Source organism: Hibiscus syriacus, unplaced genomic scaffold (genome assembly GCF_006381635.1).
Source record: "Hibiscus syriacus cultivar Baekdansim isolate YM2019G1 unplaced genomic scaffold, ASM638163v2 tig00001818_pilon, whole genome shotgun sequence".
NCBI classification, from domain to species: domain Eukaryota; kingdom Viridiplantae; phylum Streptophyta; class Magnoliopsida; order Malvales; family Malvaceae; genus Hibiscus; species Hibiscus syriacus.
This window is the reverse complement of record NW_024061892.1, coordinates 20,272-34,354: the sequence shown is the minus strand read 5'-3', so window position 1 is coordinate 34,354 and position 14,083 is coordinate 20,272. Positions and strand designations below refer to the sequence as shown.

The following is a 14,083-nucleotide window of genomic DNA, read 5'->3' as shown; positions in this document are numbered from 1 at the left end:
CTCATAGTAAAATTCTTCTACCGTTGCCCGTGATTTTTATCCTATATTATTTAGGGGTTTTCCACGTAAATTTTGTGTCTCTTTTATCCTCATTTTATTTTCTCAAATTATCAGTTGTGATTTTGCTCTATCCGATAGCCGTCTTCCGCAACACTTTTCTCTGATAACTTCAACATGGAGGTGTATAGCAAATACGTCTCGTTTGCATATGTGATATGTCTCCATCTTCTCAATGATCTTTCCAGCGTTCCTGGAGTTAAAATCAAGGTTTTTTATATCAATAGTTACATGTTTCATGTTCTGGTAAGTGGTTTCGAACATGCTGAGTTCTTCATCAACTCATATTTTACTCAAACGTGAAACGACGGAGGTAATATGATTGAGATCTTCGAGATTCTCTTTACATGCAAGGCCGAGAAGATAAGTTTCATCGGTTGAGTTCAGAAACGCAACGCTAGGGGACCTCACGGGACCGTTACATAGCTTGAAGAATTCCTCTTCGGTCAGAGATTTGTACAAGGAAACGAGGCGTGACATGTTTTTGGCGGCCATTTGAAGTGTAGGCTTCTATGTGGCGAAACATGGAGCAGTCATAACTAGTTGTATCCTCCTTCATCTCCTTCGTAAGCCACACCATTCACGCCACCCTCTTCCTCGGCTCTTTCTCTCATCACCTATTTCTTTTTTTTGGCTCTTTTTCTTTTCCATTGCCCTATGGTTTAGCTAACACCGTTGGAATTGAACGTTCTGTGTTAATCTGTTACGTTTTTTTTAGTTGGTTTGTTACTTGGTAGGGTTTCAGAGATAAATATGGAGAAATGAGGAGAAGGTTGCAGAAGATTTTGGTACGTTTTCCTAGCTTCTTCTTTGAGACGCAAGAATATGTAGAACAATAGGAGAAACTTTTTTCAGTCTACGACGTAGGAGAGTGTTCTCATTTTTTTTTCACGAATCTTAATAGTTAAGAGATTATTGTTTTGAGTTCGAATATGATATCTACATTAGTTTATTAACGCGTGAAAAAAAGCAACACTTAGAAACATTATGAATCTTTGGTTTCGACGTGCATAATCAGAAAATATTCAAAAGAGGAGGTATATATCCCCTCACAAATGCCAATAAGAAATAGGGTAATTCTTCAGAAGTTTTAATGGATGGATTTATAAGAGGTTAAAGTTAAGATTGCATATTGTTATAAAAGAGAAAACCAATAATGCACAACAACATTGAGTAAGCCTTATCTCGATGTTAAGTTAAGAGATTTTATAAGAGAAATAAAAATTTGAATGAAACAAAAGAATTCTTGATATTTTTTTTTAATAATACAAGGTGTTTATAAAATAATATTTGTCTAAGATCTTTCATAATCATTATAACGTACGTATACTCTACACATGTAGCTATTCAAACTGAAATCCTCTAAAAAATAACATTCTCTATTACAAAAAATTGAATATGAGCACAACCTAATGAAGGCTTTTGCAAATATAGCTACCACAAACAACATTCAACATAAAAAAAACACTATGTTCTCCAAACTACATTACTCCTCATGATTATATTTCATCAAATGAATAATAGTATAGTGTATAATGTACAATGTTATTATAAAATATGGCACAAAATTAAATGATTAATTATATTACATATGTAATAGGTATTAAAGTGTAGATATTATAAGTTGTTTTTATAATTTGATTAGGGATAGAATTATAAATACTTAATAGATCGATCTAATATTCATTTTATATAAAGAGGTAGTCCCAAGAAATACAATAACTTATATTACTCATATTCGGTCAGAGAGATTTTACGGCAAGAGAAAATTTATCTTCTTTGAAAATCACAACTAAATAAAGATTCAAATATCTCACTCTATCGATTAATTAAATACATTTTTGCATCTAGTATTATATTTTATTCTTAATGATATGATATAATAAACCTTGAATTTTTACACGTGTAATACACGAGATTAAGTTTATAAAAAGTAACATTTTTAATGCTACGATGACTACTCAATGTTGTTGCTTGATCTCGTGTAAGAATTAACATTTTAGAATTTAGGTCATAAAAATTATCATTTAAATAATAAAAACTTATCAGATAGACAAACAATATAAATTTTAGTTTACGCAAAAATAATAATTTTAGTAACATATGGCATATTTGGGATTTAATTTTAAATTTTAAAATTTAAGATTTAAATCTTAAGATTTTAAGATTAAATATTTAAATTTGAAACTTCAAGGTCAAAGTAAATAAGATTATATAAATTTAGTTTATATTTAATATATATTAAAACAATTTGATTAAACTAAAGGTGATTACAAAGTAGTATATGTTTTATATATTCTCAACAATTTGACAATGAACGCTCAATCACCCCTGCAGTCGCTGGTACTTAAATCGTGACCTTTAAGAACATCAACAATTCATTTAATCATTAAAGTAATTTAGTTCGTGCTATATATTAAAAAAATTAATTTTAAATAATTCCTCTTTCCTAAATAAATAAGAAGGGCTCAAGATAGACCTTAATTCTAGGCGCATTTATAAATGTATAAAGAGGAGTGTCATTTGTCCAATATCGTTAATTAGGTATGAAATACCAACAAAACTTAGGTGCACGTAGTGCTTTAATAAATTCACCACCAACATTCATCAAAATTAATTATAAAATTCACGGCATACATCACATTAAATTCCTAAATCAAAATTTATGATCTTCACCTTATTCTACTTATATTATATAACTCACGTAGATATAGATAAAGAAGGTGACGAAGATATACCGATCAAAGCTTAGAAGCTGTACTCGGAAAATCCTAAGTTTACTGGATAAATCAAAAGACCTCAACTATTGCTACGATCGGTTCACTTTGCCTTCTTCTTTAGTTTCTCCACTTTCATAACACTTTTCTTTATATTATCATAAGAAATTTCAAAGAAAAATAAGAAAATCTCTTTCGCAAAAACTATTATGACATAATAAAGAAAAAACAAATGCAAAAGAAAAAGGAATTAAAAATTTTCTATCTTAACTTATCCTCAAATAATCAAAGAATATAATATCTTTCCAACAATCGAAATATAGTAATTTTTTAAAGCGACACACTTACGAGATTCCAATCATTTAAAAACAATCATCACAATTATTCTATCAAAATGATTGATTAAATGCAAGAAGCATCTTCACGAGAAAATCTCAGATCAAACCTCTTCATAACGCTCCTTCGAGTAAGGGAGACAAATGCCACGCCTCCTTTAAACCTCTAAGCTTCTAAAGGAATTCCTCTGCTGAATAGAACCTTTAGGTCTCGTTTAGTTCACGGTATATTCATTTCCTGGGAGGAATGTTGTTTTCCCGGATGAATATACCCATATTTAGATAGGTTATATAACCAAGTGCCCGGAAAAAATTAATACCAACAGAGAGTTTTTTTACTGCATTCCCGGGAATGTCTATCCCTCATCTCCCTTAGGTATTTACTCATTCCCGTCCCGTGGTCTAAAATAGCCTTCTCCCCCTCCCCTTCGTTGTCACACTCACTCACTGATTTATCGGCAAAAAGAAATGCCCAGCTCCTCGTCAGATTACGGTGGCGGCGCTCTAGTTCTGATTTCACCGGAGTCCCAAGTTGCAGTGGTGTATCCTCTCCACCATGGCCTCAAGTATCCTATCTCTAGACTCTCCATCTCTTGGTCTCGCGGCAACTCCCTCCGCGTCTCGGTTTTCGCTTCTCCTCCACCGGAGACTTAGTCGAAGACGATGCAGTCTCTAGCTTGTCGAAAATGTCCATGAATTCACCTTACGATGCTGACTGGTAATTAATTTTCAAATTTTCATTTTGATATCAAATGTATTTGAAACTTATTTTCTTTTGTTCTGAAAAACATTGTGTTCAGTTGGGATTACATAATTGAATACAGAAAAGACATAAATGCCCTTCTTGGTAGTCAGAGATCTGCAGTTCCGGTTATCGACGACCCAAAGTCAGTCATAAATGAAATTTCTTCTTTTTTGGGTGGGAATTTTTGCTTTGAATAGAAACCAGGGAGAATAGAAAATATGTTAATTTAATGGCTAAGCTAGAAAGCTTTAGTCTAATGGTAATTTCGTTTGGTTTCAAATTGCTCTCCCCCCCAGAAAGGAGAGGATCCGACTAGTTTAAAGGCTGCGTGGGAGCTATTGGAAATGTTTTATGCAGAAAATCCATCTCATTCATGGTTACCTGAACGCCTTGTTGATTGGTTAGTTGTAAATCTCATACCTTTTTTTCCTGCTACTGCATCCATCAAGTTTTACATTACTTCGGTTTAAAAGTTGTTTACTAATAAGCAATTTGTGTCTTGGCAGGATTATGATAGCCTTTTCTCGGGAACACACCCAATAGTGCACTCAAAGCTTGTTGATTTTCAAAAAGACCTTGTAAACTTGCAGGTCCTGAATAGTTAACCTTCTAGTTTTCCTTATGAAGTTAACTTCTGTACTTGCACAGTTCTAGAATCTGGGCTTTTGAGTTGTTTGACTGATTGTACTCTTTTGCATTTATCATATCAATGTAGGTTGTGGAAGATGATCCCAATTCCCAAATACTGGGAAGTTATATCATCATTCATCAGCATTAGCTGTTGGTTGGTTGGATATTGTGGTATGTGTTTGATAATATAATATGAGTTTATAGCTTAAAAATATGAAAGCATGATAGGTTTTTCTTCTTCTTTTGGGTGGAATTCTATCATTCTATGATTGGATGCATTTTTATATTTTCATATTCAGGTTAAGATGTTGCGCTTGCATGGATCTTATCGATTTGATCAACTCAGCAATCGTGAGGTTGGTACGAGAGAGATTGTTATGCATTGCATCTGAAAGATGTAGCTCTATTTACCTTTGGTATTGTTGAACCATTATATTGTAGTTAAGAGGTTTGTGTAAATCTTCGTTCAATTATTTGACTAAAATATGATGTAACTTGGAAGCAATTTCTGTTACGCTAGTTCTGTTTTTGCTGGTTTGAACAGAAGTATTTCCATATCTTTGCATTTTTATGCGTCAAAGTTTTCTTCCACTCACTTTCATTAACTTGTTTTGTCCATGTGAAGTGAGATCTGGACATTGTTGCTATAAGAAACTGAAAAATATGAATTTGATGCCTCTTTTTCCTATACATCAACAGACAGAGAATGGACTTGTAGTGGCAGTTGTTGTTCTCATTTCAAAAATGCCACGAATGAGATTGGATCAAGAAGCTGGGAAATTGGGTGAATGCTTTAAGGCCGAGCCTGATTTTGTGAAGGTATCTTAAATTCTTACAGTGCACGTGTTCTCTCATTCTGCTTCACAACCCACTACGTCCAAAGATAAGTAATTCAAGTCTTTCTCAAGTATAGGCATGGGAGAAATGGCGTGGACAGATAAATAAACTGGATTCAAGTGCATTCTGGTTTCAGTGTGCTCATCAGCAGATTCGGGAGGGCTTGAGAAGTATGTTACAAATAATGCTGGGTAATGCTAATAGTCTCTGCTCTGCAACATTCCATTGGATAGAGCTGTATATTTCTCACTTGCTATACATCCGACCATTCACAGTGGTATGTACCTTCCATGTATTATGTATCTTGTAGCATTTAACATGTTAGCTGGACTCTGAGATAATCACTTGATTTCTTTTCTTCTATTAGGGGTTATAAAGCATGTACAGCTTGGCACAGAAAAGCATTCAATTGAAACCAATGGCCTCTGCACATAGGTTGATGGGGCTTATAATAGGCATTCTTTGGGAAAATACTAAGGTGACAGATGGGGATAGAATATTAATTAATTCTCTTTTTGGTTCCTCATCCTCAAGTTAAATTGTGCTTTTGTTAACTCTCAGGTTGTTTTAGCAGAATGCTCAAAAGAATTTGGTCCTTGGTGAGCTGTCATATTTCCATCTTTATATCCTTCTGTTTGTTAGTATTGCAGTTTTGGAGCCTTATTTGGGGTATTATTGTTTCAAAATATGTTTGGTCCGGTAAACTATGAGAAGTTATCATGAAGTGACCATGCAGAAATGCTTTTACATGAAGAGCGTCAGAACATGGGGGGAATAAGCATAGAGGAGCTTCATCGACTTATTTATGCTCAAGTCCTATCCTCACATCCACTAACTTGGCAAGTAAGTGCAAAAATTGTGTGGATTACTTCATTGGCATATGTTTTATACGTTGTGTGTCTTAGGCTTACCTTTCTAAGCTAGAAATAAAATATGGAGTGCTACTTAACCGACTTCAATGGATATAATTCGTAGCAATGAGTAAACTAATGTTATTTCTCATTATTGTTATTACAGTGGATAAAACATATATTTTTTAATTGGAATGCTAGCACTTTGATTAAATATGCCTTACATTTTTTCCCTTTAATATCTACAGATTGCTCCAATTTATCTTATATCATGCATGAAGCATGGGATGGTTCTGTTACAGATATTATTGTCCAAGCAGCCTGTTCAAGATAATCAGTTAACGCTGAAGGTCATTGTTTCCTTTTTCTTATGCTTCTCATCTTTGCCATTATCATTTTGCTTTCGTCTATTTTTTTGGGGCTTATCAATTAGTTTATTGTTGATGCAATTTTGTGTTCTGCACAGAGCATAGAGATTTGCCGCCTTTACGAACTCCGCAGCATAACTTCAAATATTATGAAGGTATAAGCATCTGAAAAAACATCATTTAATTTTGGTGGTAGAAAACACATATAGCCTGGCATTTGTTTTTGGAATTGTGTTTCACAACATGATAAATTGTGGTAAGAAATTATGATTGAATTTGATGGCATGTCAGTTAAGGATTCTCACTGTCCATCTTTAGATTGCTGGAGTACACCACTGGAAGCATGGTCGGAAAGGTTGTGGAGTGTTTTGGCTTCAGCAAGCTCGGGATGAACATATATTCTTGTATTTATGATTGCCTGAGATGATTCTCCTACCATGTGATTCCAAAAGAACAGCTGCTTGAACATTACAACCCAGTATTATATTTTATTTGTACAACTTCCGGTGGGTCTTGCATGTAACTGGTTATAGCACCCATCCAAGAAAAAGTTATAGATAGCACCCATCCAAGAAAAAATATACAGAAATGAACATATATTCTTGTATTATATTATTGGGTTGCTTGCTTTTCGTAATCAAGAGTTAAGTACAAATCAGATTAGGACTCAGTATTAATAAGTTTATTAAAATATTAGCAAAGATAATAATGAATGACGGTGAAATATAAAATTATAAACAATATGATTTTTAGTGTTATATTTTCTTACTTATTTGAATTGTGTTTTTGTAATATAAATTTATGAGATAAAAAATAATAATAAAGTATACAGAATTAAATATATATATATAAAAGATAAATAAATAAATTATTCTATATAAAAGATATAATAAATATTATATCTTCGATAACAAAAATAATTTACATCTTTTTATTATTATGAATATCTATGAAGAATTTTCACAGTGTAAATATTTAGTTAAATGTTGATGTAAAATTTTAATATATTTTTACATAAATTATCTAAAATTTTATATTAATTAAAATTAAAATAATACATTATATATTTAAATACTAAAGTAATATATTATCAAAAAATAAAATTTTTATATAAATAATTTTTATTTAAATATTTAGAATTTCACTTGTTAAAAAATATAGAACAAGGACAATTTGGTAAAATATACATTCCAGTAATCTTTTATTCCTTCAACCAAACACGGTAATCTTACATTACTGCCAAACCAACCAAACACAGTAATGTAACATTCCTAGTAATCTTATTCTCTGGTAATCTTTTATTCCCATTGATAATCTTACATTCCGTGAACCAAACGCACACTTAGAGATCTATAACATCTTACCATCAACAATCATTTGACATGACCTTTAATAAGTTTAAGTAATATGAAAAATCAAATTTGTCGACACATTCACCCTACCTGGATAGTCACCATTACCCTATATTTAATACCAAAAGTAAAGGTCAATATATAAACTATTATACAATACTGAAAAATGAGACTCTTAACACTCAAATCACTCGTGATTCTGAATTTATTACTCTCCCTAAAACAACTAACTACAATTTTCTATCTATACTAAAAAAGATCATGGTAAAGTACATAAATTGTCTCTCAACTATATGATAATGTTTTATTAAGTTTTTCGATTGTTAAAAGTTACAAAATGATCTTCCGATTATATGATGTTGCTTTGTTGAGTTCCTTAACTATTAAAAGTTGCAAAATGGTCACTCGACTACTCATATGTTCGAAACTCATCCTTTTGTGTTAAAAAATTGACGACAGTTTGAGCTAAATGTTAACTTGTTGGCTGTGATATAATAGTCGTTTGAGATTCTGAGATCATATTTTATCATATCACAGTCAGTAGGTTAACGTTCAACTCAGTCTGTCGTCAATTTTTAATAGAAAATAATGAGTTTGAAACATATGAATAATCGAATGATCATTTTCTAACTTTTAATAGACTATAGACTCAATAAAGTAACATAGTATAATCAGGAGATCATTTTATAATTTTTAATAATTGAAAAAAAATAACAAAATATCATCTTATAATTAGAATACCATTTTGTATATTTTGCACAAAGATAAACGATCTATAATAGTCAAATTTCAAATTATTAGCATCAATAATTTCAAATATTCAAGTTTTAAAAAATATAGAATTGTTCAGATGGATCAATAAACGCAAACATATTCTTACGAAATAGTGGGTTAGTATTGTCAAAATCAACCATTAAATTAAGGAGAAGAGAAACCATTCTTAAGGCAATAATAAATTAATAATTGAGTTTTATGTTCATCGTGGAGCTCCATCATAAAATATACGCAGACGCGAAAGGACAAGATAACGCCACGTAACCCCGACGCAGACAACGTCGGATTCCCAACCAAACCTAAGACCGAACATTGAACCATGATTAAGACCAACTCTAAGCATGTATTAAAATAAGATTAAAATTCGAATGTAATTACTCATTTGTTTGTCCCACCACGTGGCGAGCAACAACACCAGCATCGTAAACGAAGAAAGTAAAAAAAAAAAAAAGTTACCTGTCTCTCTATTTCTGAGCTTCCAGAAAGTTCCGGGGAGCTCGTGACGGAAACAGAATAATCTAAACACGCGGTTCTGATTACGACACGTGTCTTTATTTGATGTGGCATCCGACGTGGCATGCGTAAATTCTCTGTAATTGATACGGCCCCTCCATTTTAGTCATTTAGGATTCGCTTAATTTTTCTTTTCAACTCTCTCCTCTTTCTCATCTCTTTCACAGAAACGGATCAGATAAATTTTCTCGGAATTTAATCTTAATTTTTTTAGAAAATTCAGAAACGAACAAAGAAAAGGGAGGATTTTTTTTCTTTGAAATTTGTTTCAGAAAATGAATGGAAATGAAAGAAAAGAAGTGAAGGTGGAGGAATGTAAAGAAAAGGAGGTTTATATGTGGGGATATTTACCGGGAACTTCGCCGGAAAAATCTCCGATCTTGTCTCCGGTTCCCGTTCGATTGCCGGATTCGGTTGAAGGTGGAGCTCGGTCGTGGAAGGACATTTGTGATGGTGGTTGTGGATTTGCAATGGCCATTTCAGGTTTTTTTTATTACAATTTGCTAAAGATTTCATTTTTCTTAAACTAATGTTTCAAGTTAAGATCTTGATTAATCTGTTTTGGTTATGAATTTGAAGGACTTTTGTTTATTTGATTAATTTTTTAAATTAAGTTGAAAGTAAAACAAAATTACTTCACAGTTGACTTAGGCCAAAGTTCTGAGGAATAAAATCAAGGATTGAACTATAATTGAAGAAAATGGCTGATTTGATTTGGTTTTCAATGTTTGGAAATTTAGATTGTGGGAAGCTGATAACATGGGGTTCAACAGATGAGGAAGGACAAAGCTATTTGACATCAGGGAAACATGGGGTAAATGAAGCGACCCTTTAATTTATTCAATGATGAATGGTTTTGTTTTCTCTCGAATTGATAAAACACGATATGTTCTATTCTGGGGTACATTTTTTTTCTTGAAGGAAACACCAGAGTCGTTTCCTCTTCCAACTGAAGCTCCAATAGTGAAAGCAGCTGCTGGCTGGGCTCATTTTGTGTCAGTAACAGGTATTTTCTTTTATTTCCTATTTTTCTTTCGCTTTTAAGAATCTCGATTAGCTTAAATAAAGTATGTGCAAATAAAATTCTTTGAGGTACGAAGAAAACAAGAACACAAGTTATGTTTACTGGTTGAGAGATGAAGATTCTGAAAGTTATTTGGGAAATGCTGATGTTCATTGTTCTTGCATCACGGCCTTATAGGTAATATTGTAGAAATAATTGTTGATTCTCCCAATTGACAGAAACTCTACTAGACTGGAAGATCTTTAGTGCTTATATAGTCTCCTTGTTAAGGGGACTTCACTCTTTAATTATTTTATGCAGATTGGTTAATACGATAGTTTGGTGGTTGCATGTTCTTCACGGTGCAGGCTTTGCGCAACTGCCTTTTGGTTATTAGTACTATCTTTCTAATCGAAGTTGTGTTCTACCTAAACAGATTCTGAATGATCCCTTCAAATTTCCAATGTGCAGATACAGGTGAAGTGTACACATGGGGCTGGAAAGAGTGTGTACCCTTAGGGAAAGTCACCCTTGATTTGGTTGCTGGAGGGAGCTTTCAAAAGGAAATTGGTGGAAAACAGGGTACAGTTCAAACCGAACAAGGTGATTTCCTTGAAGACTAATTATTTCAATAATAACAAATGGTGCACCATTTTCACGTTTCAAACTAATGCTATGGGGGTTGAATTTATTACAGTTAGTCCAAAGTCTCGAGGCCTAAATGTTGGTACTGGAATGGTTTCTCAAACCGAGAATCAAAAGACAGGGGAAGAAGTGGCAAAGCGAAGGAAAATCTCTGCAGCTAAAGAAGAACATGAAAGCTCAGCTTCTGGAGATGAATATTTCACATTGACTCCATGTCTTGTGAATCTGGGTCCAGGAGTAAGGATCACAAGCGTTGCTGCGGGTGGGCGTCATACTTTAGCACTGTCAGGTAAATAAACTACATATTGGGTTGCCAGCTGGGACAGTTGTATCTTCAGGTGAAGAAGTATCCTCTTGTCATCACACCATGTAGTTTTGTAGGTTGTGTGAAGTACGAAGATATGGAAGATTTTTAATCTAAAGCAAGACACCTGATGCTTCATATTTTTAACCGAGGTTTCAGATATGGGACAGGTGTGGGGTTGGGGCTATGGAGGCGAAGGACAGCTAGGCCTGGGTTCCCGAATAAAAATGGTGTCTTCTCCTCACCTCATACCATGCATTGAACAAAATACTTCTGGAAAAGATGCGCCTCCAACTGTTCGTCAAGGAAGCTTGAATTCACAAGTGCAACTTTCTAAAGCAACCGGAAGCTACGTGAAGGAAATCGCTTGTGGAGGTCGGCACAGTGCAGTAATAACAGGTCAGCTTTTGTTACTAGAACAATCCGTTACTTTGTTAGGAAGGAAGTTGGATTTACTTATTTATTATTACTGAAATTAAACATATTGGTTTAGTTTGATATGATTTTTCTGTTATAGTTCAACCGTGGCTTTGACCTTCATCAAGATGATTCTAGCTTATATTTCTCTGACATGGATCTCGTTAGGTTGATTCTGGTCACAAGTTGGTTGCAAAATTTTCAGCTGCATTCTATGTTAAATATCGTTGATATATTTTGAACATTCTTACATCCCTCTATCTTTTTTTCAATTGTAGATGCCGGAGCTGTACTTACCTTTGGTTGGGGGCTGTATGGGCAGGTAAATCTTCTCAATGTGTTATCTATTGCTTTTGTTGTTGGTTAGTGAGATGAATGCATAAGATGGTGCATTTTCTGAAATTCCTCCGCCTATATACTAGGAGTATCTAAATGTTTATCGTCACCTTATATTTTATGGCATATATGACCTGTTTTCTGGAGACACTAACCTTCGGTAGTATTTTGTTCATTTTGCTTGTAAAACTTAAGTCAATTCTGCCTCTTTTATCCAGTGTGGACAAGGAAGTACAACTGATCTTCTGAGACCAACTTGCGTTTCCTCTTTATCGGGTATTCAAGTTGTAGGACTTGCTGCTGGACTCTGGCACACGGTGTGCATAGCTGCTGATGGTCAGGTGTTTACCTTTGGTGGAAATCAGTTCGGACAATTGGGTACTGGTGCTGAACAGGCTGAGGTACATTTAATGCTTTTATTTGTTTCTCTTAGGGTGTGTTTGGAAAGTTACTTAGTAATTGGATTTGGTGCAATTGCTTGTAATTACACATGTTTGAGTGATTGTTGTAATCAGTGAGTCCGACTGAATTGACTGTAATTAGATACGGTTGAGAATTGGGGGAGTTGGCTTGTAATTAACCATAATGAATTCCCCATTTTTTCATTCATTTTTAAGGTAGCGGATCCCATTGAATTTTACATAATTGCACTTTGTCAATCAAATATGTTTAAAGATATAGAATTCCTTGTAACTATAAGAGTAAACACATCTTTTAAGTCATCTACCCAGTAAGGGATAAGGGGAGTATGAAGTACATGCTATCACCGGCAAGATGCTAGATTGAGCAGTCCTTTGGATGAAATAGAAACTTAAGCCTAGGAGTTGAGCAACCTAGAAGTTAGACAATTGACCTGAGAATCAACTTTCAAGCTACTTCTTTCTTATTCATTTCTGTTACCAGAATTAAGCTTTTTTTTTTTAAATTATGTTTTCAAAAGCTTGTTACTCCACATTTTACTAATGTGCCTGAAAAACATTCAAGGTATTGGAGATGTTCCAGAAACTAATTAAATGTTTCTATATGCCTCAGACATCACCGAAACGATTGGATGCAGCAATTTTGGAGGGCAAGCATGCGAAGAAGGTATCATGTGGGGCTCGTCACAGCACTATACTTACAGGTATGAATACGAATGAAACTGGTGCTACAAGCAAGCATCAAGGGATAGGAAAACTAGCTCTCGGTCTATTTCGGCTGGTGCTATATGTTAGGTTGTAGAACTTTTAGTAAGTGCTTAGATAGGTACAGAGGCTAATATGTAAAATTTATTTTCTAATAGTTCAATAACTGAAGAATCAACTCAAAATATAAGGGTCTTGGAATTTATACAGAAGTATCCATGCTATATTTGTCAAGTAGAACAAGATAAATAATCATCAAGAGGAAAGATAAGCATCGGACTAAAATTGCTTATTGTTTTTCTTGCAAGATGATGACCAAGTACTTAGCTGGGGCTGGAATAAATATGGTCAGGTATGATGTTAACTGCCCGATCTACTTTCTAGTTTGCTGCACGACATTTTGTGTGCAAGAATTTCGGTATTCATACTTCTTACTTGCCGGCTTTTGCATGCAGCTTGGTCTGGGTGATACAGTCGACCGTAGCATTCCTGCCCTTGTTCCTATAGCTGGTTGCATACCAATAAACATTGCTTGTGGTTGGTGGCACACGCTCATGCTTGCAGAAACATCAATTTTGGAGCCCAATTAGGCCAAAACAGATCCAAGAGGGAACAGTTTTGGTAAATATGGAGATGTACTAACTTGTCAAGGTTATTTGATGTAGTATCCATCTCTTAGTGTACATACAGTTTGCTGTTTGTGCATTCTTTGGGAATCTAGTTTGTCATCAACAGAAGATTGAAGTGACAACTGCATTTAATTTGTACACAATCCATAAATACTTGCACTGATACATTATGATAATTCGTAGGTTGGTTTGTCTGGTAATGCAACGTTGTTTGGACAAAAATGTCATCTTCTGCTCATGAAAATCTTCTCAAAATCTTCTCAATTTTGGCATCAGAAACAGAACAGGTTAGGTATTAGAGCTTTTGCCCAATGTAACTTCTTTATTGAGAAACCATGGTAAGAATAATGGGCTTTATTACTGGTGAGGATGGCAAGACTGGAAGCATCTGACTAAGAAGAATAAGATGTGATTGTTCGTTGCGTTTGAAAGTTTCATTATTTCTT

The 14,083-nt window shown here is 34.0% G+C and overlaps 1 protein-coding gene and 1 pseudogene across 1 annotated transcript; both read left to right on the top strand.

Annotated features, from left to right (window-relative positions):
• The first annotated feature begins 3,577 nt into the window (after positions 1–3,577).
• LOC120134370 lies at positions 3,578–6,954 on the top strand (annotated as a pseudogene).
• A 2,387-nt stretch (positions 6,955–9,341) lies between these two features.
• LOC120134798 (ultraviolet-B receptor UVR8-like) lies at positions 9,342–13,834 on the top strand. Its single transcript, XM_039151201.1, has 11 exons — positions 9,342–9,662; positions 9,920–9,993; positions 10,101–10,185; positions 10,654–10,785; positions 10,880–11,116; positions 11,291–11,530; positions 11,827–11,870; positions 12,103–12,285; positions 12,917–13,007; positions 13,317–13,360; positions 13,464–13,834. Exons 1-11 carry the CDS (start codon positions 9,455–9,457, stop codon positions 13,596–13,598), a joined length of 1,473 nt encoding a protein of 490 aa, XP_039007132.1. The 5' UTR covers positions 9,342–9,454; the 3' UTR covers positions 13,599–13,834.
• Positions 13,835–14,083: the final 249 nt, after the last annotated feature.

Excerpts from the sequence above, each read along its gene's own strand:
- LOC120134798 (XM_039151201.1), top strand. The coding sequence starts at position 9,455 with ATGAATGGAAATGAAAGAAAAGAAGTGAAGGTGGAGGAATGTAAAGAA. Across the intron at positions 9,994-10,100 it reads TGACATCAGGGAAACATGGG|GAAACACCAGAGTCGTTTCC; the intron begins GTAAATGAAGCG and ends TTTTTCTTGAAG. Across the intron at positions 11,871-12,102 it reads GTTGGGGGCTGTATGGGCAG|TGTGGACAAGGAAGTACAAC; the intron begins GTAAATCTTCTC and ends TCTTTTATCCAG.